This window comes from Salmo salar, chromosome 23 (genome assembly GCF_965601325.2).
Source record: "Salmo salar chromosome 23, fSalSal1, whole genome shotgun sequence".
NCBI classification, from domain to species: Eukaryota; Metazoa; Chordata; class Actinopteri; order Salmoniformes; family Salmonidae; genus Salmo; species Salmo salar.
The window spans coordinates 21,169,655-21,191,732 of NC_138313.1; the positions used below are offsets into that span (position 1 = coordinate 21,169,655).

General features: G+C 40.5%; 1 protein-coding gene across 2 annotated transcripts; it reads left to right on the plus strand.

Annotated features, from left to right (window-relative positions):
* Positions 1 to 4,154: 4,154 nt before the first annotated feature.
* On the plus strand, positions 4,155 to 16,295 carry LOC106584089 (neuromedin-U). 2 transcript variants are annotated; one of them, XM_014168925.3, is made up of 9 exons: positions 4,156 to 4,355; positions 6,466 to 6,521; positions 6,677 to 6,724; positions 6,953 to 7,006; positions 7,183 to 7,209; positions 14,733 to 14,813; positions 15,619 to 15,672; positions 15,767 to 15,804; positions 16,070 to 16,295. In XM_014168925.3, exons 1-8 carry the CDS (start codon positions 4,208 to 4,210, stop codon positions 15,800 to 15,802), a joined length of 504 nt encoding a protein of 167 aa, XP_014024400.2. In that variant the 5' UTR covers positions 4,156 to 4,207; the 3' UTR covers positions 15,803 to 15,804; positions 16,070 to 16,295. The 2 variants fall into 2 exon arrangements, with proteins under 2 accessions (XP_014024401.2, XP_014024400.2); XM_014168926.3 differs by lacking the exon at positions 14,733 to 14,813 and having other exon boundaries at positions 4,155 to 4,355.
* The last annotated feature ends 5,783 nt before the right edge of the window (positions 16,296 to 22,078 follow it).

The window sequence follows — 22,078 nt, forward strand, 5'->3', positions numbered from 1 at the left end:
TATGGAATTTTTTGTTTTTGTCATAAGGCTTTTATTTGTATAAAGTTGGTTAACACTTTATTTGGATAGTCTACAGACTATCAGTAACATTTAAAATAACTACACCACATGATTAAAAGTATATGGACACCTGCTTGTTGAACATCTCATTCCAAAATCATGGGCATTAATATGGAGTTAATCCCCCTTTGCTGCTATAACAGCCTCCAATCTTCCGGGAAGGCTTTCCACTAGATGTTGAAACATTGCAAGAGCATTAGTGAGGTCGGGCACTGATGTTGGGCGATTAATCCTGGCTCGCAGTCGCTTTCCAATTCATCCCAAAGGTGTTTGATGGGGTTGAGATCAGGGCTCTGTGCAGGCCAGTCAAGTTCTTCTACATTTATCTCGACAAACCATTTCTGTATGGCCCTCGCTTTGTGCATGGGGGCATTGTCATGTTGAAACAGGAAAGGGCCTTCCCTAAATTGTTGCCACAAAGTTGGAAGCACAGAATCGTCTATAATGTCATTGTATGCTGTAGCATTAAGATTTCCCTTTGATTGGAACTAAGGGTCCTAGCCCGAACCATAAAAAACTGCCCCAGACCATTATTCCGCCTCCACCAAACTTTACAGCTGGTACTATGCATTGGGGCAGGTAGCATTCTCCTAGCATCCGCCAAACCCAGATTAATCCATCAAACTGCCAGATGGTGAAGCGTGTGTGATTCATCATGCCAGAGAACGTGTTGCCACTGCTTCAGAGTCCAATGGCGGCAAGCTTTACACCTCTCCAGCCGACGCTTGGCATTGTGCACGGTTATCTTAGGCTTGTGTGTGGCAGCTCATCCATGGAAACCCATTTCATGACGCTCCCAATAAACAGTTATTGTGCTGACATTGCTTCCAGAGGCAGTTTGGAACTGAGTGTTGCAACCGAGGACAGATGATTTTTACACTCTACGCTCTTCAGCACTCTGCGGTCCCGTTCTGTGAGCTTATGGCCTACCACTTCGTGGCTGAGCCATTGTTGCTCCTAGACATTTCCACTTCACAATAAAAGCACTTACATTCGACCGGGGCAGCTCTAGCAGGGCAGAAATTTGACAAACTGACTTCTTAGAAAGGTGGCATCCTATGACTGTGCCAGGTTGAATGTCACTGAGCTCTTCAGTAAAGCCATTCTAGTGCCAATGTTTGTCTATGAAGATTACACGGCTGTGTGCTCGATTTTATACACCTGTCAGCAACAGGTGTGGCTGAAATAGCCAAACCCACCAATTTGAAGGGATGTCCACATACTTTTGCATATATAATGTATCTATTAAACCTTACCCTAGCCCTAAACATAACCTTTATCCTAACCCTAAACCCTTACCCTAACTCTCTAACCTTAACCCTTACCCTTATTCTAAACCCCACCCTAACCGTAACCTTAGCATTCAGTTGCTTATCAACAGATAGTTTGACCATCTGTAGAGCAAATTTTGCAGATGGACTATCCGTACTATCCAAATAATGTGTGACATAAAGTTATCTTACACAGGTCAACCATAACCTCTCACATTAACTTACAGTAGGCTACAATACATGGCTCTGTCCTGGTGACCCTTGGGTGGTGGTATGTGAGAGCTAATGCATATTAGCTAATCTACATAAAGTTTTATGTCCTTCTGCCTGCTGTCTTATTTCTTTAATTGTTTTTTGGGGGGGTAAAGTCTGATTCGTTGACCTGCTGTGGAAAGGCTGTGGGATCCAAACATGCTATTCCAGACTACATTTTTCAACACTCTGTAAAATGTCCCTGTCACAGTTTCTGTGTTATTTGATTGTTTCCTTAGGTTACCGCTGGAGGGCATCCTTACCCTGTTTTCTTGTTTCCAGGTTAAACTGATTATTACTTATTGGATTCACCTGTGTTTTTAATACTTTCTCTGTTCACCTGGTTGCCTTGTTATTTGGGTTCCTCAGTTGGCCTGTATCTTTGCTTAGGTCTCATGTTTTATTAGTGTGCGGTTGCCTTGTTTCTGTTAAGACTCTAAGTAAAAGTTCTGGATTCACCCTTACCTCTGCTTGCTGTGTTTCTCTACGCTTGGGTTCATGTTCCTACTAGAATTATTGTTACGGTCCCTTACATTTCTAATATGAGTGGGGTGGCAAAACAGCAGTTATGTTATATAACAGCCAGTCGTGGTGTTTCAAGGGACCTCCTGACATGCAGGCACTCGCATGATTATGCAATTTCCAAACCGCCATAATGCCCTTTCCCGACCAAGTGCTGTCCACGCCAGCGAGGTGCTGGAAGTTGTCGACGTTCACTGGAAGTTGTCAACGTTCACTGGAAGTTGTCAACGTTCACTGGAAGTTGTCAACGTTCACTGGAAGTTGTCAACGTTCACTGGAAGTTGTCAACGTTCACTGGAAGTTGTCAACGTTCACTTGAGTCCATCTTTCCCATACAGGAAATCTACTTCTCCTCTTTCAGCAGAGTTGAAGTTCAATAAGCAAAATTGAACACTTGTAGCCATAACAAAGTCTCTAGGTCTTATTCTTTTGGTCCCTAAAAGCTAAACATTCCTTTTAACAATCGCCTAGGTCTTTATAGTCTTGAATTCCCATGGTTCCATTTTAAAGTCTTGTTTAATATTGTGTTTTCATTACTTCTTGTCACTTTCTTGTCAAGTCTCTGGACACATTTGATTTACTGTTGAGGATATACAGTTGAAGTCGGAAGTTTACATGCACTTAGGTTGGAGTCATTAAAACTCGTTTTTCAACCACTCCACAAATTTCTTATTAACAAACTATAGTTTTGGCAAGTCGGTTAGGACATCTACTTTGTGCATGACACAAGTAATTTTTCCAACAATTGTTTACAGAAAGATTATTTCACTGTATCACAATTCCAGTGGGTCAGAAGTTTACATACACTAAGTTGACTATACCTTTAAACAACTTTGAAAATTCCAGAAAATTATGTCATGGCTTTAGAAGCTTCTGATAGGCTAAAGGACCTTGTGAAGATGCTGGAGGAAACAGGTACAAAAGTATCTTTATCCACAGTAAAACGAGTCCTATATCGACATAACCTGAAAGGCCGCTCAGCAAGGAAGAAGCTACTGCTCCAAAACCGTGATAAAAAAAAAACAGACTACGGTTTGCACATGGGGACAAAGATCGTACTTTTTGGAGAAATGTCCTCTGGTCGGATGAAACAAAAATAGAACTGTTTGGCCATCATTAAGTTTGGCAGAAAAAGGGCCATCATGAGGATGGAAAATTATTTGGATATATTTAAGCAACATCTCAAGACAACAGTCAGGAAGTTACAGCTTGGTTGCAAATGTTTCTTCCAAATGGACAATGACCCCAAGCATACTTCCAAAGTTGTGGCAAAATGGCTTAAGGACAACAAAGTCAAGGTATTGGAGTGGCCATCACAAAGCCCTGACCTCAGTCCTATAGAAAATTTGTGGGCAGAACTGAAAAGGCGTGTGCGAGCAAGGAGGCCTACAAACCTGACCTAGTTACACCAGATCTGTCAGGAGGAATGGGCCAAAATTCACCCAACTTATTGTGGGAAGCTTGTGGAAGGCTACCCGAAACGTTTCACCCAAGTTAAACAATTTAAAGGCAATGGTACCAAATACTAATTCAGTGTATGTAAACTTCTGACCCACTGGGAATGTGATGAAAGAAATAAAAGCTGAAATCAATCATTCTCTCTACTATTATTCTGACATTTCACATTCTTAAAATAAAGTGGTGATCCTAACTGACCTAAGACGGAATTTCTACTAGGATTAAATGTCAGGAATTGTGAAAAACTGAGTTTAGATGTATTTGGCTAAGGTGTATGTAAACTTCTGACTAACTGTAAGTTCATTAGGCTACAGTATCTATTTAATTGTGTTGATGGCTTGGTATTTTAAAGAGCTGGATTTAGACACATTTTGACAAACATATTCTGTTATCTCATTCGTGTATTTGTTCAGGAAGAATATTATTGATGTATAGCATCACGTTTCCTCATAGCCTCAATCATCAATTAGATAGGCCACAGCCTATTGTAGCCTATGCATGCATGTGATGTGGAATTAATGACGCAGTGTAGTGTCATTGATGTAGAGAGGGTGTGACCTCGTGTTTTAAAATTGTTCCGGTGGAATAGTATTTATCACAGATAAACAAGAACCCAAGCCAATAGAAACCAGAGAGAAGTAATTATGAAGACCTCTCAGTGCCAAACCAGAGTCTCTCAGAGCGGCAGCACGAGCTACATGAGCAGCCTCAGCACCAGCGCAATGAACCCGCTCAGCTGCGCGTGCCTCACCCTCCTAGTTCTCCTCATCTCAGCGATCCCCATCTGCAAAAGTAAGTTTAATAATATATTTTGAACATGCTTTGGGTCTTGTGCATTGCTAAAGGTCCAAGTCAAGATTTTAAAACGAAAAACTTTTTAAAGCAATGGAAAATGTTTGCGGGTTTGGTGTAGCCTAATTTAATAGGTTATGAAACATGTAAAGTTGTAATCAAAGGTTTTTCCAAACCATTGAATTTGGGCAACATAAATTGCTAATAGGCCTAAACAACAAGCTCAACAACAACAATATAAATGCTTAAAATATAGACATTTGTTTATACTACAAAATAAAATTAGGTTCATCAATCATCTCACTTTGTTTGCTTTAATGTGTACAATTCCTGAAAAAAATAAACTGTAGACCAAAGGTAGTTGTATTTCAATCCCTTACAATATGAATAGACCCATATCAATATTAAAACTCAAGATTATTTCACATGCCAAACATTATATTATTGTGCGTAGTTACACATTCTTGGGAACCTGCCCAAAGGAGAGAAGGTTGGAGAAATATTTAAAAACTTGACATTTACTCATTTACATTTACGTCATTTAGCAGACGCTCTTATCCAGAGCGACTTACAAATTGCAGATTGTCTACCTTAACTGCAGATTGTCATGATAATTATTGGTAAATGTACGGCGATTGTTGCTTGTTGCATTTAATTCTACGTTTGCCATGTCATCAACACTTTCAGCACTTTCAATTGGTAAATTTACTTTGTTCTAAAGAGTGCCTGGTGTCTCCCAGATCGTTGCTACAATAAGAGCGCTAGATTTGATCGGAGGGCGACCTTTCATTACAATTATGTTTTTCATTTAGCCTATATAACCTATTATCCAAGACTGTATTTTCGTTTATGGGATTTTCTCTGACTGGAAATGAATTCATTATAAACGGGGTTACATAGAGCACTGGTGTAAGCCTATAAACTCCCACCACCAGTACTGCGGCTTCACAACCTGTTGTTATAGGGCTGCAGGACCGACACACTTCTGGTTTTCGTCTTCTCCTTCGAATAAGGGACTAATTCAGACCTGGGAGACCAGGTAGAAACAAAAACAGAAGTGTTTCGGCCCTCCAGTACTGGAATTGAACAGCCCAGGGCTGGGTTTCCTAAAAGCATCGTACAGTAGGTACAGTAGCAATAGTGCTATGATGATTTTGGGAAATCCAGCCCTATTTTTGAGTATGAAATTAGAGCCTGAGTTGGAAAGGGAATGACCTCCTAATCCACAATCAGTTCATTTCACAGTATTTTGAACCATCGTGGGACGTCCTATTGGAACTTGTTGTGGATGAGCCTGATCATTAGTTTCAAATTTACCCATTAGTACTGTCAAACCTTTCTGGAAAAAACATATATTGTGACATTGTTGCAACTAGACATTTGCTTTGGTAAAATTATGATTTGAGGGTATTTACTGCACTGGTCATTTCTCTCCCCCCAAAACTCTGGCCTTGATAAACAGGCAACATTGTAATGACACTAAACATTGGCTTGAATTCGACTCCAAACAGCAATAATGTCACAAATGATTGAGACATAAATAGATTCAGAATGGCAATCGTGTCATCACTCTTCAGTGACGTGATACATTTTATTTGTTAAGGGTTATTTGCGGTGACATTGAGCGATTGATCGCGGCTTTGATGCTCTTATGTGATAATTGGCACAGGTGTTTAGAGATATTTAAACAGCGATGGTGACAGGAAGAGATAACAGAGCTACTGTTGTGTGCTGTTAGGACAATTCAGACAAAAAGAAGGACAGAAGAGGGAAAGAGGGATCTATAAGGGAAAATAGTGGTTTAAAGAAAGACCATTGCTGGATGTCAGTACACTTTTGGGATACAGAGCTGTTGGTTCATAGTTAGTTGGTCACTATGAGTTTTTTGAATATGAACAAATATGACCCCAGGATAACACAGGCAAGCTTCAATACACTCTCCAAGTTCCCATCCTCCTGTCATATTGTCAACATGGATTAGTTTATGACTATGATCCACTCAAAATGGATTATGGTTTTTAATCACGATCTACACACTCCTATTAGTGATTGATACAGCATCAATGTAATGATGTAATGATACTCGTGTCTGTCTGTGTTTCAATGGAAGGTGCTCCAATACAACAGCAGAGAGCAACAATAGACCAGTACCAGCTTCTCAACCAGGTAGGCCACAGAACTACAGTGTCTCTCTGTTCTCTCTCTCTCTCTCTCTCTCCATTTCCCATGCTAAGACTGAGTTGTTCCTCTCCTTTGCAATACAGAGACATGTTTACTATTCACTCCCTCTCTCATAACAACACTCGTCTTGTCTCCCATAGCTAGAAGATGTGTGCTCATCCTACCTTTCTGCAGACCTGCCATTTCGGGTGAGTAAGACTAGAATAATGAAATGTTCATGTGAAAGCACGGAAGAGAATGGATGAATGTTCAATGTTTTCTTTCTCTGAACTTCTCTCATATTTTCAAGTTCAGGATCAATTCCAATTATGATGAAATTATAATAGTCAATTACAGCCTTGAAATGAAAATGGTGTACAACCGTATTAGATTATTGCGCTCACCTCTTTCCCCCTGCTCTCTGGTTGCTACCCTAGATACCCAATGTTTTAGGAGAACTCTGTGTGTTGATGCTTGTACAGAAGTCTAAGGTATTCCACCCTTCATGTTCCAGCATAGTAGCTCAAACAATAATCATATCACAAGTATAAATACACACATTGTGGTTTATCCTAGTATGCGAGCACAACACAATTGCATATATATTCAGATTTGCAGTGTTTAATCATTCTCAAGTAAATTTAGTTTTATTACATTGTCGTTGCAGAAAGGACAGGACAATCCTAATAAAAGGGTAAGTGTGGCATCTGTTTCATCCGTCTATTGAAAAGTGTTCACTGAGGGTAACTAATATCAATGCAATCAACATCCAACCTTTTGACAATATTTATTTGTGCGTGTATGTGTTTGCTTGCGTATACAGTTTTTATTTCATTATGTTAAGCAACAAGGTGCTGGCTTAACAGAGGGGGCGGTAAGTTGGGTTAAAGCTCAGTTTCACTGTGCACTGCTTTGCGGCTTGACACAAAGGCACATTGCATTTCTTTTTTATTATCTGTTACTTGTACTGTGTTTTTAGTATTGTATTACCTTTTGATTCCATAACGTGAATTTTTATCTTGAAAAACTGTTAGGTTTTAGCTTAGTTTTTATTTCCGGAGTAAACCAAATATTTAAAGTTATGAATTGCAGACACTTTGCTGCATATCACGTTACCACAGCTCTCACGTTCTCAAAATGCATGCCCGCTCGCACAAACGCACACTCTATTGCTGCCCAGCTTGTTAACTTCTCAAGAGTTGTCCTCCAAGGAGATGGGCCCGTAGGTTTCTGGTATAGGAAATACCATCGTTTTCCCATCCCTGGTATGAAAAAGGTTGAAAGAAAACACTGACTGCTCCACCTGCCAAAGTGCTTCCCTTCCCCTTGGCTCTTGCTCTGCATGCAAGATGCACACTTTCTTAAAAAACAATTTTAGGTACGGCATGTGTCCACACAGAGGCGTCATGCCCATAGGGGTCAGATTTGTCCAGTTTTTTGTTGTTTCTCTGTAATACTACTAGTCACCTAGCAATTTTATGAAGTTGGCTTTAGCTAGCCCAAATACACTACATCACCAAAAGTGTTGTGGACACCTGCTTGTCGAACGTCTCATTCCAAAATCATGGGCATTAATATGGAGTTGGTTCCCCCTTGGCTGCCTCCACTTTTCTGGGAAGTTTTTCCACTAGATGTTGGAACATTGCCCCAGGGACTTGCTTCCATTCAGCCACAAGCATTAGTGAGGTCGGGCACTGATGTTAAGCGATTAGGCCTGGCTAGCAGTCGGCTTTCCAATTCATCCCAAATGTGTTTGATGGGATTGAGGTCAGGACCCTGTGCAGGCCAGTCAAGTTCTTCCATACTGATCTCGGCAAACCATTTCTGTATGGATCTCGCTTTGTACACATGGGCATTGTCATGCTGAAACAGGAAAGGGCCTTCCCTAAACTGTTGCCACAAAGTTGGAAGCCCAGAATCATCCAGAATGTAATTGTATGCTGTAGCGTTAAGATTTCCTTTCACTGGAACTAAGGGGCCTAGTCCGAATCATTATTCCTCCTCCACCAAACTTTACACTTGGCACTATGAATTCCAGCAGGTAGCGTTCTCCTGGCATCCGCCAAACCCAGATTCGTCCATCGGACTGCTAGATGGTTAAGCGTGATTGATCATTTCAGAGAATGCATTTCTACTGCTCCAGAGTCCAATGGTGGCAAGCTTTACACCACTCCAGCTGACACTTGGCATTGCGCATGGTGATCTTAGGTTTGTGTGCTGCTGCTCAGCCATAGAAATCCATTTCATGAAGCTCCCGATAAACAGTTATTATGCTGACGTTGCTTCCAGAGGCAGTTTGGAACTTGGTAGTGAGTGTTGCAACCGAGGACAGATGATTTTTATGCGCTACGCAGCTGAGCCATTGTTGCTCCTAAACACTTCCACTTCACAATAACAGCACTTACAGTTGACCGGGGCAGCTTTAGCATGGCAGAAATTTGACAAACTGACTTGTTGGAAAGGTGGCATCCTATGACGGTGCCACATTGACAGTCACTTAGCTCTTCAGTAAGGCCATTTACTATTTCCTATGGAGATTGCATGGCTGTGTGCTCGATTTTATACACCTGTCAGCAACGGGTGTGGTTGAAATAGCCGAATCCACTAATTTGAAGGGGTGTCCACATACTTTTGTATATATAGTGTAGGTTCCCAATATCTCAAAGTGTGTCCTTAAAAATATGATCCAAAGTGGTCATTCAGGCAGCGCTGACAGGGATATTTAAGACTAACCAAAAGCTGGTTTAGCGGGTAATGGCATTATTTTGACAGTGGAAACGCAGCCTATACAGCCGTGACTCACACTACCCATATGTGCATGGAACAACAGTAGCCTAATGGGCTTTTGGTGCCTGTATACTTTGTATTTAGAAACAGAAAAAACATGTTTTTTTCCAATTTCGTTTTATTTGATTAAAAACCAAGCATAGCCTCCCTCTCAATTAAGGCTTTTTTTGTCTGCCCAATGCAATTGTGAAGTAGTCAAGACTGTCGATAAAGGGTTTGGCTCCTGAGACCTCTTGGAAATAAATCTTAATCACCAAAGCTTTAATAAAATATAAAACAGTGAGCTGACATTCCCTTTTAATCTGTGCATTGTAGGCAGGCCCACATTATTTTAGCCATGCAGGTCCGGTTTTGGACGTGCCTAAAACCCCCTCCATGATGTAGGCTACGTGTCCATGCCCATCATGAAACGGGAGCTGAGAACTTCGGTGAATACCGGTGAACCTCATATTTAGACGTTATCTGGTCTGTAAAAATTGCTTGTTTTCCGTTTCATATGTTCAAAACCTACTATAACGAAGGCTTGTTCAAAAGCAATGCGTGTCTTTTTTATAGTGGTGACTTTATGATAGATTTATATGTTGTTTAAAAAAAACGGATAGTTTTTCTTTAAATTTTATTACCACAACTTATTAGAATGATTCACCTTCTTGGTTTTATGGTGACAAAGTCCGTGGCACGCTTGCAATGCAACTTCTGGAGGTGTGTGAACGCTACCTGATATTTAAAATGGTTCTGATTAGGTTCATAAAACATAGGACTATTTGGGAGCAGTATAACGGTGAGTGGACATTCTCCCTTTCTATTTATATTGGATCAATGTCCAGCAACTGTGAAAAGTTTGGAGGCGCATAAACCCTCCAAAGTCTGCGTTGTTTTAATATTATATGCCCACGGGGAGAAATGATGGTGCCTTTTAAGTGTAACATAGCCTATTTAAAACATGTGGTTTTGTTTAGAATTTGATTAGAATTATTCATTCTCTTTTTAGGCCTTATCAATAAATATTTTTATCTTGCTTATTGATAATGTTTGGCATGTCCATGCTCAGCCATAAAGCAATTTACAGTAGGCCTAGCCCCTATATCAGTGTGAATGCTATTAAAGCCATGCAATTACTTAGAACAATGTGGACTACAAATGGGTTCAAGTTAGTATTTAGCAAAGATAGGTCTACATTTTGTTATTTAGCTTCTTTAAGCTATGTAACAAACTATAACAGACTAACATTGGAGTTGATTCCAAGGCAATACATAAAAAAACGTAAATACACAACTTGAAGCAACCACATATTTCGCCATGGTGCACGTTCTGATTGGTCAATGAGGGGCCATGCCTCAACACACCCACAACTTGTTTATTAATCAAAACCCAGCCCTTTCGCGCCAACGCCAGCAAGTGCGCCGATAATTTTGATAGTGAAAATGGCACAAATATTTCTGACACACCCCTGAATGTATAGCACTACCGCCTGCGCTTAGGTTTACTATTGTGTTAGGTTTGTTAAAATACAGCCCTTAGTTTCTTAAAAAAAGATTCCCCAGTTAGGAGGATACGGACAGCTCAAGAGGTATGCTTAGATATGCATTTTTGTATTTTTATGATATAGAATTAAGCATAAGGATTATGCAGGAATAAGGTGTTTCAGGTGTTTGAAAAATGCTAAATTCTCTCATTTATGGACGGGGGGCCTAGCCCCCCTACAGACCACCCCCTAGCTATTCTCACATACTTTGTGCTCCCTCACATTTTTTGGGGTGCATGACACACCTGTTTACACATCAGTGTATCCTGTCTTGTTTGCATGAGAATTGGAATTACTCATGCCCCCCTCACTTCCGCTGTCACCAGTATGACTGACGTCGGGGAACATCATTAGCGTAAATTAGATAAACAGAAAGGACAATGAAGGGAGTAATTTTCTGCCCTGTCTGAATAATTCATGGCAAACTGTATTTTTAAGTGCCAACAATTTTAATCTCCAGTCTCCAAGTCATTGTAATGGCACCGAAATGACATCTTCTATTTCCTGTGATGGCTTCCTTAATTCATTTCGGATATAGCTCTGTTTACAGTCACAGGGCGGAGATTGGCTTTGCAAAGTTCTTCCTCAGAGGACGTTACACAGTAAAATCAGTAAAATCAAGTTGAGTTGACAAAATGTAAAACTTGTCAACCAGATAACAATCAAAATATGATGCCTTTCCTAGACATTGTGATTACGCCATGAAAATTAGTATTTAACTGATTGTAATCAGTTATCTGATATCACTTCAATTTCATCATAATGACATCCCACACCAAATGCTGTCCAATGTTACATACGCATGGCGCTAGTACATTACATCAGTAGAGAAGGTATAGCACTTATTTGTCCTGGCATGGCCTGCATGTGGAGAGCGTGCTGTCACTATGTGATGTGTCGATCTAAACATGCAGAGTCTGCAAATGAACACAGGGATGTATTGAGAACTGTGTGTGTACATACAGTTGAAGTCGGAAGTTTACATACACTTAGGTTGGAGTCATTAAAAAACTTGTTTTTCAACCACTCCACAAATTTCTTGTTAACAAACTATAGTTCTGGCAAGTCGGTTAGAACATCTACTTTGTGCATGACACGAGTAATTTTTCCAACAGTTGTTTACAGACAGATTATTTCACTGCATCACAATTCCAGTGGGTCAGAAGTTTACATACACTAAGTTGACTGTGCCTTTAAACAACTTTGAAAATTCCAGAAAATTATGTAATGGCTTTAGAAGCTTCTGATAGGCTAATTGACATCATTTGAGTCAATTGGAGGTGTACCTGTGGATGTATTTCAAGGCCTACCTTCAAACTCAGTGCCTCTTTGCTTGACATCTTGGGAAAATCCAAAGAAATCAGCCAAGACCTCAGAAAAAAGGATGAACCAGACCTCCACAAGTCACAAAGCAATTTCCAAATGCCTGAAGGTACCACATTCATCTGTACAAACAATAGTACGCAAGTATAAACACCATGGGACCACGCAGCCATCATACCGCTCAGGAAGGAGATGCATTCTGTCTCCTAGAGATGAACGTACTTTGGTGTGAAAAGTGCAAATCAATCCCAGAACAACAGCAAAGGACCTTGTGAAGATGCTGGAGGAAACAGGTACAAACGCATCTATATCCACAGTAAAACGAGTCCTATATCGACATAACCTGAAAGACCGCTCAGCAAGGAAGAAGTCACTGCTCAAAAACCGCCATAAAAAAGCCAGACTACGGTTTGCAACTGCACATGGGGACAAAGATCATATTTTTTGGAGAAATGTCGTCTGGTCTGATGAAACAAAAATATAACTTTTGGCCATAATGACCATCGTTATGTTTGGAAGAAAAAGGGGGATGCTTGCAAGCCGAAGAACACCATCCCAACCGTGAAGCACGGGGGTGGCAGCATCATGTTGTGGGGGTGCTTTGCTGCAGGAGGGACAGGTGAACTTCACAAAATAGACGGCATCATGAGGAAAGAAAATTATGTGGATATATTGAAGCAACATCTCAAGACATCAATCAGGAAGTTAAAGCTTGGTTGCAAATGGGTCTTCCAAATGGACAATGACCCCAAGCATACTTCCAAAGTTGTGGCAAAATGGCTTAAGGACAACAAAGTCAAGGTATTGAAGTGGCCATCACAAAGCCCTGACCTCAATTCTATAGAACATTTCTGGGCAAAACTTTAAAAGTGTGTGCGAGCAAGGAGGCCCACAAACCTGACTCAGTTACACCAGCTCTGCCAGGAGGAATGGGCCAAAATTTACCCAACTTATTGTGGGAAGCTTGTGGAAGGCTACCCGAAACGTTTGACCCAAGTTAAACAATTTAAAGGCAATGCTACCAAATACTAATTGAGTGTATGTAAACTTCTGACCCACTGGGAATGTGATGAAAAAAATAAAAGCTGAAATCAATCATTCTGTCTACTATTATTCTGACATTTCACATTCTTAAATAAAAGTGGTGATCTTAACTGACCTAAGACATGGCATATTTACTTGGATTAAATGTCAGCAATTGGGAAAAACTGAGTTTTTAAATGTATTTGGCTAAGGTGTATGTAAACTTCCGACTTCAACTGTGTGTGTGTGTGTGTGTGTGTGTGTGTGTGTATGGGTCAGTGTTGCCCAATTCAGAATTGAATTGAGAATGCATCAAATTCCAATTAAATTCTGGAATTTGAATTGAAGTAGTAAACAGGATACAGAATTGCAATTCGAATATGAATTAAAGTAAGTAGAATCCAATTCAATGAAATTCAAATGCCTCTTCTACTCTTCTTCTTCTTCTTCTTATTATTATTAGGTGTAGTCAAATCAAAGTTTATTGTTCACGTACACAGATTTACAGATGTTATCGCTGGTGCAGTGAAATGTTTGTGTTTCACCGCTTGTGTTTCAAGCAATTCGCTGCACCTGCGATAACATTTGCAAATCGAGCTCCAACAATGCAGTAATACCTAGCAAGGAATTACAAAATATGTTATCTATGATGAGCCATGACTAGAATACAATACATATAAGGTGGGAGAAACAGTATGTAAACATTACTAAAGTGACCAGTGTTCAATGACTATGTACATATGGCAGCAGTCTAAGGTGCAGGGTAAAGTACCTGGTAGTCTATACAAATATACATATTGAACATAAAACATGTCATTATATACATGCATAAAAAATATTGTTGAAACGATTGATTTCAGGACAAACTCTTAAAAGAACGATCAAGGAAAACAACCTGTTTATGAATATTCATTATAGTCATTATATTTGATTAATCACTTACATTTTGTTCAATATGGGGAAAATACCACATTTCCCAGAATGCATTAGTTTCACCCTCAAGTTGACCCTGAGGGATTCAAAAAGAAGCCAAACAAATTACATTTTTGGTGGAAATATAATTGGCTATTCTAAGCACTAATGTTAAAAGAGTATATGAACATTCCAGAGAAAAGTGATATTTATTGTTATCTGGAAGTGTGACCAGTCAGATTCAATGAAACTCATGTTCTATGACTGATTGGAATTGATTTGAATTGCACTGAATTAACTTCTACTTCCTGTCACTCAAACTCAAATTCTACATCCTGTAGGGTGTGGCCAATTCAATTAGAATTTCAACTCATGAGTGGAATGGGAGTCAATTCAAAAATTCTGAATTGAGCGAACCCTGGTGTGTCTGTGTGCGCCTGCCCTCACACGGATGTGCTCGTGCACATGGGTGCATCCACTGGAGCATGCGTTCACACTTGTGTCTGTATGGATGGGATGTTAGGGTGTGTGTGTGTATGTATATATGGACTCCTCTCTGCAGCCCCCAGCCCTCTGTCTCTATGTCCGGGCAGTTGTTCATGTTTCTTCATTTCTGTCTGTATGTGGATGTTTTGTGCATGTGTCAGTCCCCTGTGATGCACCCTCTCCTGCAGCTAGTTCCTCAACTCCATACCAGACGAGAGAGAGGAGAGGAGTTTATGGTCCGCGTATGTACACTCTGCATGTTCCGTTTTACATCTACTCTGCACCTGTCACTTCTTTGGAGAGGAAATCTCTCAGTAATCTCTTAGACTCGCATAAAACAAAGCCACCACAATTTGCAGTGCTTTGTTATGGTGTGATACTAATGATCAAATTAAAGATATTATGAGCACCCTTTGCTTTTCTTTAATTGGGAGAGCTAAAACTCTTGATGTGCCCTTTGCAGTCAATTTAGGGCATCTGGAGGCTATTCTCTTTTCACTTTGCCAATGCATACAGGATTTGTCATTTTTCCAGTGTGTTGTCCTATTATGAGACTGTTTCATTATGCGTATAGAGGCTACCTTTTTTACACACATATTGTCACTCTGTACTCGTCTACATTAGCTGTTCTTTTCCATGATTCAGGTAATTACAGACTAAAATTAGTGCATCTGACAGGTGAACATCCACGTCGCTGTACTTTAACTCAACATAATTAATCCTTCATTCTACCTGGGGTTGGCATTCACATAGTAGCTACATTGGAATTGTGAGTGGAAAAGTGCTCAGTGTGTCTGTTTACGGCAGAGACTCAATGGGAGTGACGTCTGCTCTAATGGTTTTGCCTACGAAAGAATGAAATAAGTGGAAAAGGAGCTTAGACAGATAAACAAGGATATCTAGCACACTTCTTTCTGTTCCAACTGAAATGTTGACTTTTTTCATTTTAAAGTGGTTGTCGGCTGAATTAATACTGCCTTACTCAAGTAAGACAATACCTGAATTTCTATCACCTGATCATTGGTATCCTCTGTGCTTTCTGTTTAGGATCATCTCCAGGGACCTGGGGGAATTCAGAGCAGAGGGTACTTCTTATATCGGGTATGAATACACACATTCAGGGAACAGGCATTAACTCCATTCCAAAGTTCATTTGATATCATACATCAGTAACATTTGTTTTTCTTTCTTACAGCCAAGAAATGGAAGAAGATCCCTAGAATTTGAGTAAATGTAAGGTTTGGGGTATTTCTCAATGCCATTATCATTAGTAAACACTGCTGTAACACTGATGTCCATTTACTAGTGTACCCTGAAAGGGTTGGGAATGGGGGGAAAAAAACATCAAACCGTAATCTGACAGAGTGGGGAGGCAGGTTTCCATGAAACTCTTTGGTAATTATTCCTGTGAAAACATAGATCATCATTATTATCATGAGTAGTAGCCTACTGTGTTTGTGCTTGCATGGCCTTGACCCTTTAAAACAACGTGTTACAGAGTCCCTACTATACGCTGTACAGAGATGACACAGAACCAGAGAACCAAACAGGCACAACCATCATAGAGTGGTCCAGACCTCCACCAAAACGATGTTGAAAGAATGAAGAAACAAAATGAAGAACAAAGAAATGAGAGTCTAAGTAAAATAATCTTTGTTTGTCCAAAAGTCTTATTTCTGTTTCGATGATGTGTCTTTTGAATTAAAAGCATTGTTATATGGTTATTTTTGTGGTGGCATGATTTTGCAAAATGACAGATACTGCTTATGAAACTTGCACAAAGAGGTCCTGATGCAACTGGAAAATTGTCAGTGAACACACAAGAGGAGTGTGTTTGTGTGTGTGTGTGAGCTGAAATACTCTTGACCATACTTAGTGTGCTCAAAAAAACAATGTCTCTCTCTGAAACATTTCCTATGACACAAGATTGAGATCTCACTCAACACTATTATGTTGCACCTGCATTCTGTGATTAAACTCTACCTTTCAAACAGACAAAAGACCAGGAAGGCTGATTATCGTCTCAATTTACCAAAACCTTATTGTTTCAGCTACCAACTATTACATTCAGGTGAAGAAGTAAACTCATTCTGATGACTTACTAATTGTATTTACCTTATAGCATTGAAGCTTGATTAATGGTTTTGTTAATTCGAAAAATATTTGTGGAGAGTCAGGTCTGGAATATGGAATAAAAATGTATACTTTGTTTTTGTAACCTAGTAACTATTATCAGACTTAACACACACAGCAGTGGCTGTATGATCGATAATGACACTACACAAATAGTGTGAAAAATATGACAACGGATGAGTCATTTGCCGTGTATCTCTTTCCTTTCTGGTTTCTTAACCAGTGTGGGAGTATTTCTTGAAAGAAGTAGCTGGAAGGCTGTGGACTGATAGTGACCCATGAGCAGGCTGCTGTGTCCTGGAAAGCTAGATCTGGGTAGGGGATGGAGGAGGTTGGGAGTGTGAAGCAACAAGACACCCCACAAGACAAGTCTCTGAGTGTGAGAACTCCGCCAAGTGGAAAGCATGTGTTCAGTCAACAGCCAGAATGCTCTGCCAAAGGGTGAGAAGAGCTGGTAAAATATAATACCTGCCAGCTGTACATAATATTGTACCAGATAAAACAGAAGACGAACACACATTTGTATCTGATGCAGGATCAATTCACTTCTGTGTGGATCAAATATTTGACCATGGCGCTATCTAGTGGTGGTATCTTCAGCACCAAGCCCATCCCAAGGAAATGTTACATTCCTTCAAGACTGTTGAAAACCTTGACTCTAAAGGGAGATAGGTTGGTCCCTTTCATTGATCAACCTGACAATATGACAAATTCTTTGTTTTGTGGGGGATGCAAGGGCTCACAAGTGGTGCAGTGGTCTAAGACACTGCATCGCAGTGCAAGAGGTGTCACTGCAGTACCTAGTTTGAATCCAGGCTGCATCACATCTGCCTTTGATTGGGAGTCCTGTAGGGTGTTGCACAATTGCTGGGGTAGGCTATCATTGTAAATAAAAATGTGTACTCAACTGACTTGCCTAGTAAAAGGTTAAATAAATAAAACAAGGAATGGAAGATAGCTGCTCCAAGGTGCAGTTCTTCCTCTAAACAGTAGATGTCCCAATGCTGCTACAAATACAATTTCACTATCAGAAAATAATGTAAACTCAGCAAAAAAAGAAACATCCCTTTCTCAGGACCCTGTCTTTCAAAGAAACACTGTTTCCCATGCTTGTTCAATGAACCATAAACAATTAATGAACATGCATCTGTGGAACGGTCGTTAAGACACTAACAGCTTACAGACGGTAGGCAAATCGGTACATCGGAACTTCACACCTGCGGAACAGGTACAGGATGGCAACAACAACTGCCCGAGTTACATCAGGAACGCACAATCCCTCCATCAGTGCTCAGACTGTCCACAATAGGCTGAGAGAGGCTGGACTGAGGGCTTGTAGGCCTGTTGTAAGGAAGGTCCTCACCAGAAATCACCGGCAACAACGTCGCCTATGGGCACAAACCCACCGTCGCTGGACCAGACAGGACTGGCAAAAAGTGCTCTTCACTGACGAGTCGCGGTTTTGTCTTACCAGGGGTGATGGTTGGATTCGCGCTTATTGTCGAAGGGATGAGCGTCACACCGAGGCCTGTACTGAGGCCTGTACTCTCGATTTGGAGGTGGAGGGTCCATCATGGTCAGGGGCGGTGTGTCATTGCAGGCAATTTCAATGCTGTGCGTTACAGGGAAGACATCCTCCTCCCTCATGTGGTACCCTTCCTGCAGGCTCATCCTGACATGACCCTCCAGCATGACAATGCCACCAGCCATACTGCTCGTTCTGTGCGTGATTTCTTGCAAGACAGGAATGTCATTGTTCTGCCATGGCCAGCGAAGAGCCCGGATCTCAATCCCATTGAGCAAGTCTGGGACCTGTTGGATCGGAGGGTGAGGGCTAGGGCCATTCCCCCCAGAAATGTCCGGGAACTTGCAGGTGCCTTGGTGGAATAGTGGGGTAACATCTCACAGAAAGAACTGGCAAATCTGGTGCAGTCCATGAGGAGGAGATGCACTGCAGTACTTAATGCAGCTGGTGGCCACACCAGATAGTGACTGTTACTTTTGATTTTGAATCCCCTTTGTTCAGGGACACATTATTCCATTTCTGTTAGTCACATGTCTGTGGAACTTGTTCAGTTTATGTCTCAGTTGTTGAATCTTGTTATGTTCATACAAATATTTACACATGTTAAGTTTGCTGAAAATAAACACAGTTGACAGTGAGAGGACGTTTCTTTATTTGCCTTGTAACAATACAACTGATTGGCTCAAACACATTAAGAAGGAAAGAAATTCCACAAATTAACTTTTAACAAGACACACCTGTTAATTGAAGTACATTCCAGGTGACTACCTCATGAAGCTGGTTGAGAGAATGCCAAGAGTGTGCAAAGCTGTCATCAAGGCAAAGGGAGGCTACTTTGAAGAATCTCAAATATAAAATATATTTTGAATTGTTTAACACTTTTTTGGTTACTACATGATTCCATATGTGTTAATTCATAGTGTTGATGTCTTCACTATTATTCTGCAATGTAGAACATAGTGAAAATAATGAAAAACCCTGGAATAGGTGTGTAGGTGTCGAAACTTTTGACTGGTACTGTACATATATATTACATTTACATAAATATTCAGACCCTTTACTCAGTACTTTGTTGAAGCACCTTTGGCAGCGATTACAGCCTCGAGTCTTCTTGGGTATGACGCTATAGGCTGGGCACACCTGTATTTGGGGAGTTTCCCCCATTCTTCTCTGCAGATCCTCTCAAGCTCTGTCATGTTGGATGGGGAGCGCCGCTGCATTGCTATTTTCAGGTCTCTCCAGAGATATTAGATCGGGTTCAAGTCCGGGCTCTGGCTGGGCCACTCACATACATTTAGAGACTTGTTCTGAAGCCACTCCTGCGTTGTCTTGGCTGTGTGCTTAGGGTCGTCGTCCTGTTGGAAGGTGAACCTTCACCCCAGTCTGAGGTCCTGAGTGCTCTGGAGCAGGTTGTCATCAAGGATCTTTCTATGCTTTGCTCTGTTCATCTTTCCCTCTATCCTGACTAGTTTCCCTGTGGCTGAGAAACATTCCTTCAGCATGATGCTGCCACCACCATGCTTCACCGTAGGGATGGTGCCAGGTTTCCTCCAGATGTGACGCTTGGCATTCAGGCAAAATAGTTCAATCTTGGTTTCATTAGACCAGAGAATCTTGTTTCTCATGGTCTGAGAGTCTTTAGGTGCCTTTTGGCAAACTCCAAGCGGACTGTCATGTGCCTTTTACTTAAGACTGGCTTCCATCTGGCCACTCTACCTTAAAGGCCTGGTTGGTGGAGTCCTGCAGAGATGGTTGTCCTTCTGAAAGGTTCCCCCATCTCCACAGAGGAACTCTGGAGTGCTGTCAGAGTGACCATTGGGTTCTTGGTCACATCCCTAACCAAGGCCCTTCTCCCCCAATTGCTCAGTTTGGCTGGACGGTCAACTCTAGGAAGTGTGTTGGTGGTTCCAAACTTCTTCCATTTAAGAATGATGGAGGCCATTGTGTTCTTGGGGACCTTCAATGCTGCAGACATTTTTTGGTACCCTTCCCCAGATCTGCGCCTCGACACAATCCTGTTTCGTAGCTTTACGGACAATTACTGTGACCTCATGGCTTGGTTTTTGCTCTGACATGCGCTGTCAACTGTGGGACATTATTTAGACAGGTGTGTGCCTTTCCAATCAATTGAATTTATCACAGGTGAACACCAATCAAGTTGTAGAAACATCTCGAGGATGATCAATTGAAACAGGATGCACCTGAGCTCAATTTTGAGTAGCATAGAAAAGCGTCTGAATACTTATGTAAAGGGTGTTGTTTTTTTATTTTTTATAAATTTGCAAATATTTCTAAAAACCTGTTTAAGCTTTGTCATTATGGGGTATTGTGTGTAGATTGATGAGGATATTTTTTTTCTTTAACGTAACAAAATGTGGAAAAAATTAAGGTGTCTGAATACTTCCTCGAATGTACTGTATACACCTACTTACATTTTGGAAGCTAATAGATTGCATTTAGTTAAAAATAAGACATAGTTGTAATCAGAAGATACTATTTACATGTAAGTACTATTGGTAACAGAATAAATAGCAGAAGAATAACTGCAGATTACATAATGCTGTAATTGAAAATTGTACACCAAATGTAGGCTCCTGCCTCTTTAAGAGCTAGAATTGATTTTGTATCCTATGTTGTGATTCTCACCAAATATGTTGTCATCTTCTCACACTATTCAAACCCCACATGCGAATAAACAGTTTATGAACATGTCTTTATAACGCACATATTGCAAATAAATAATCTGAACTAAAAACACATTTTGGAATTTCTGTGCATCCTTGACAATTGCTAAACAATATCCCAAAACCACACACATTTTTCTGAGAACCTGCTCATCATGTTCCCTCTTTTGTGGCACCAATGTTATGGCAGGAGAAATGGTGTTGCAGCATTTTAGTGTCTGCTATGGGAATAATGGCAAGCGAACCTGGGGAGCTTTGTGTTCACATTGCCCTAAAAAAGGGAACCGGACTGAGGAATTCTAGCGAACCGAACTCAGACCACCTCTCGAGATGGTCTCAGTTCAGTTCGCTTCGGGGGCTCTTTTGAGGGGTTCACACAGGACAAAAAATTCAACGAACTGCACCGAGTTCACAAAAATTGTCTGAAAGGGACCAAGTCTGAAAACACCCTTAGCTACCTCCAAATGAATCGGGAAGGACTGTTTTCTCCTGCCAAGCCAATGGAATAGAGTGAAACGCAATGGGACATTTCTTAATGAGTGAAATTTTTCGCCTTAAGTTTATACTTAACTTACCAAAAGTTGCTATTCCTCAATAAAGGTATTGGAAATGTTCTTCAATTTCTTCCTATGTTTCTTCCTAAGAGAAAAGTTAAGAAGAAATGGGATTCTTTAAAATAATTTTCTTGGATTTCTTCTTGGAAATGTACTTAGCTTTAGGAAACCCTTGTCTTGTGCAGACTGGTCAGGAGGTGAGCATTTAAAAAAAATACATTATAACTAAAAACATCAATGTAAATCCTTAATTTAAAAAGCTTTTAATCACATATTTCACTAAATAATGGATAATAATAATAATAGTTGAAATGGTCATATAAAATCTAATGCTAAACAAAGCTAAATGTATTATTAGAAAATTATTAAAATAAGTAAAACAACTTCCATTTAATGGCAATAGTCCAAAACAGTAATAATCAAACATGAATATTTAGTGATTCAAAGCTGCTAGAGAGAAGAGAACTCACAGAAGCCGCTAAGGGATTGGATGGATCCTCAACATGTCCCTGACCGTGTTCTACTGAGGCAATGTCGACTACCACAACACTTGGCTGACCTTCTAAATGAAAACTTAAAAAGAAAGACCATGAGATCATGCCCTCTTCCAA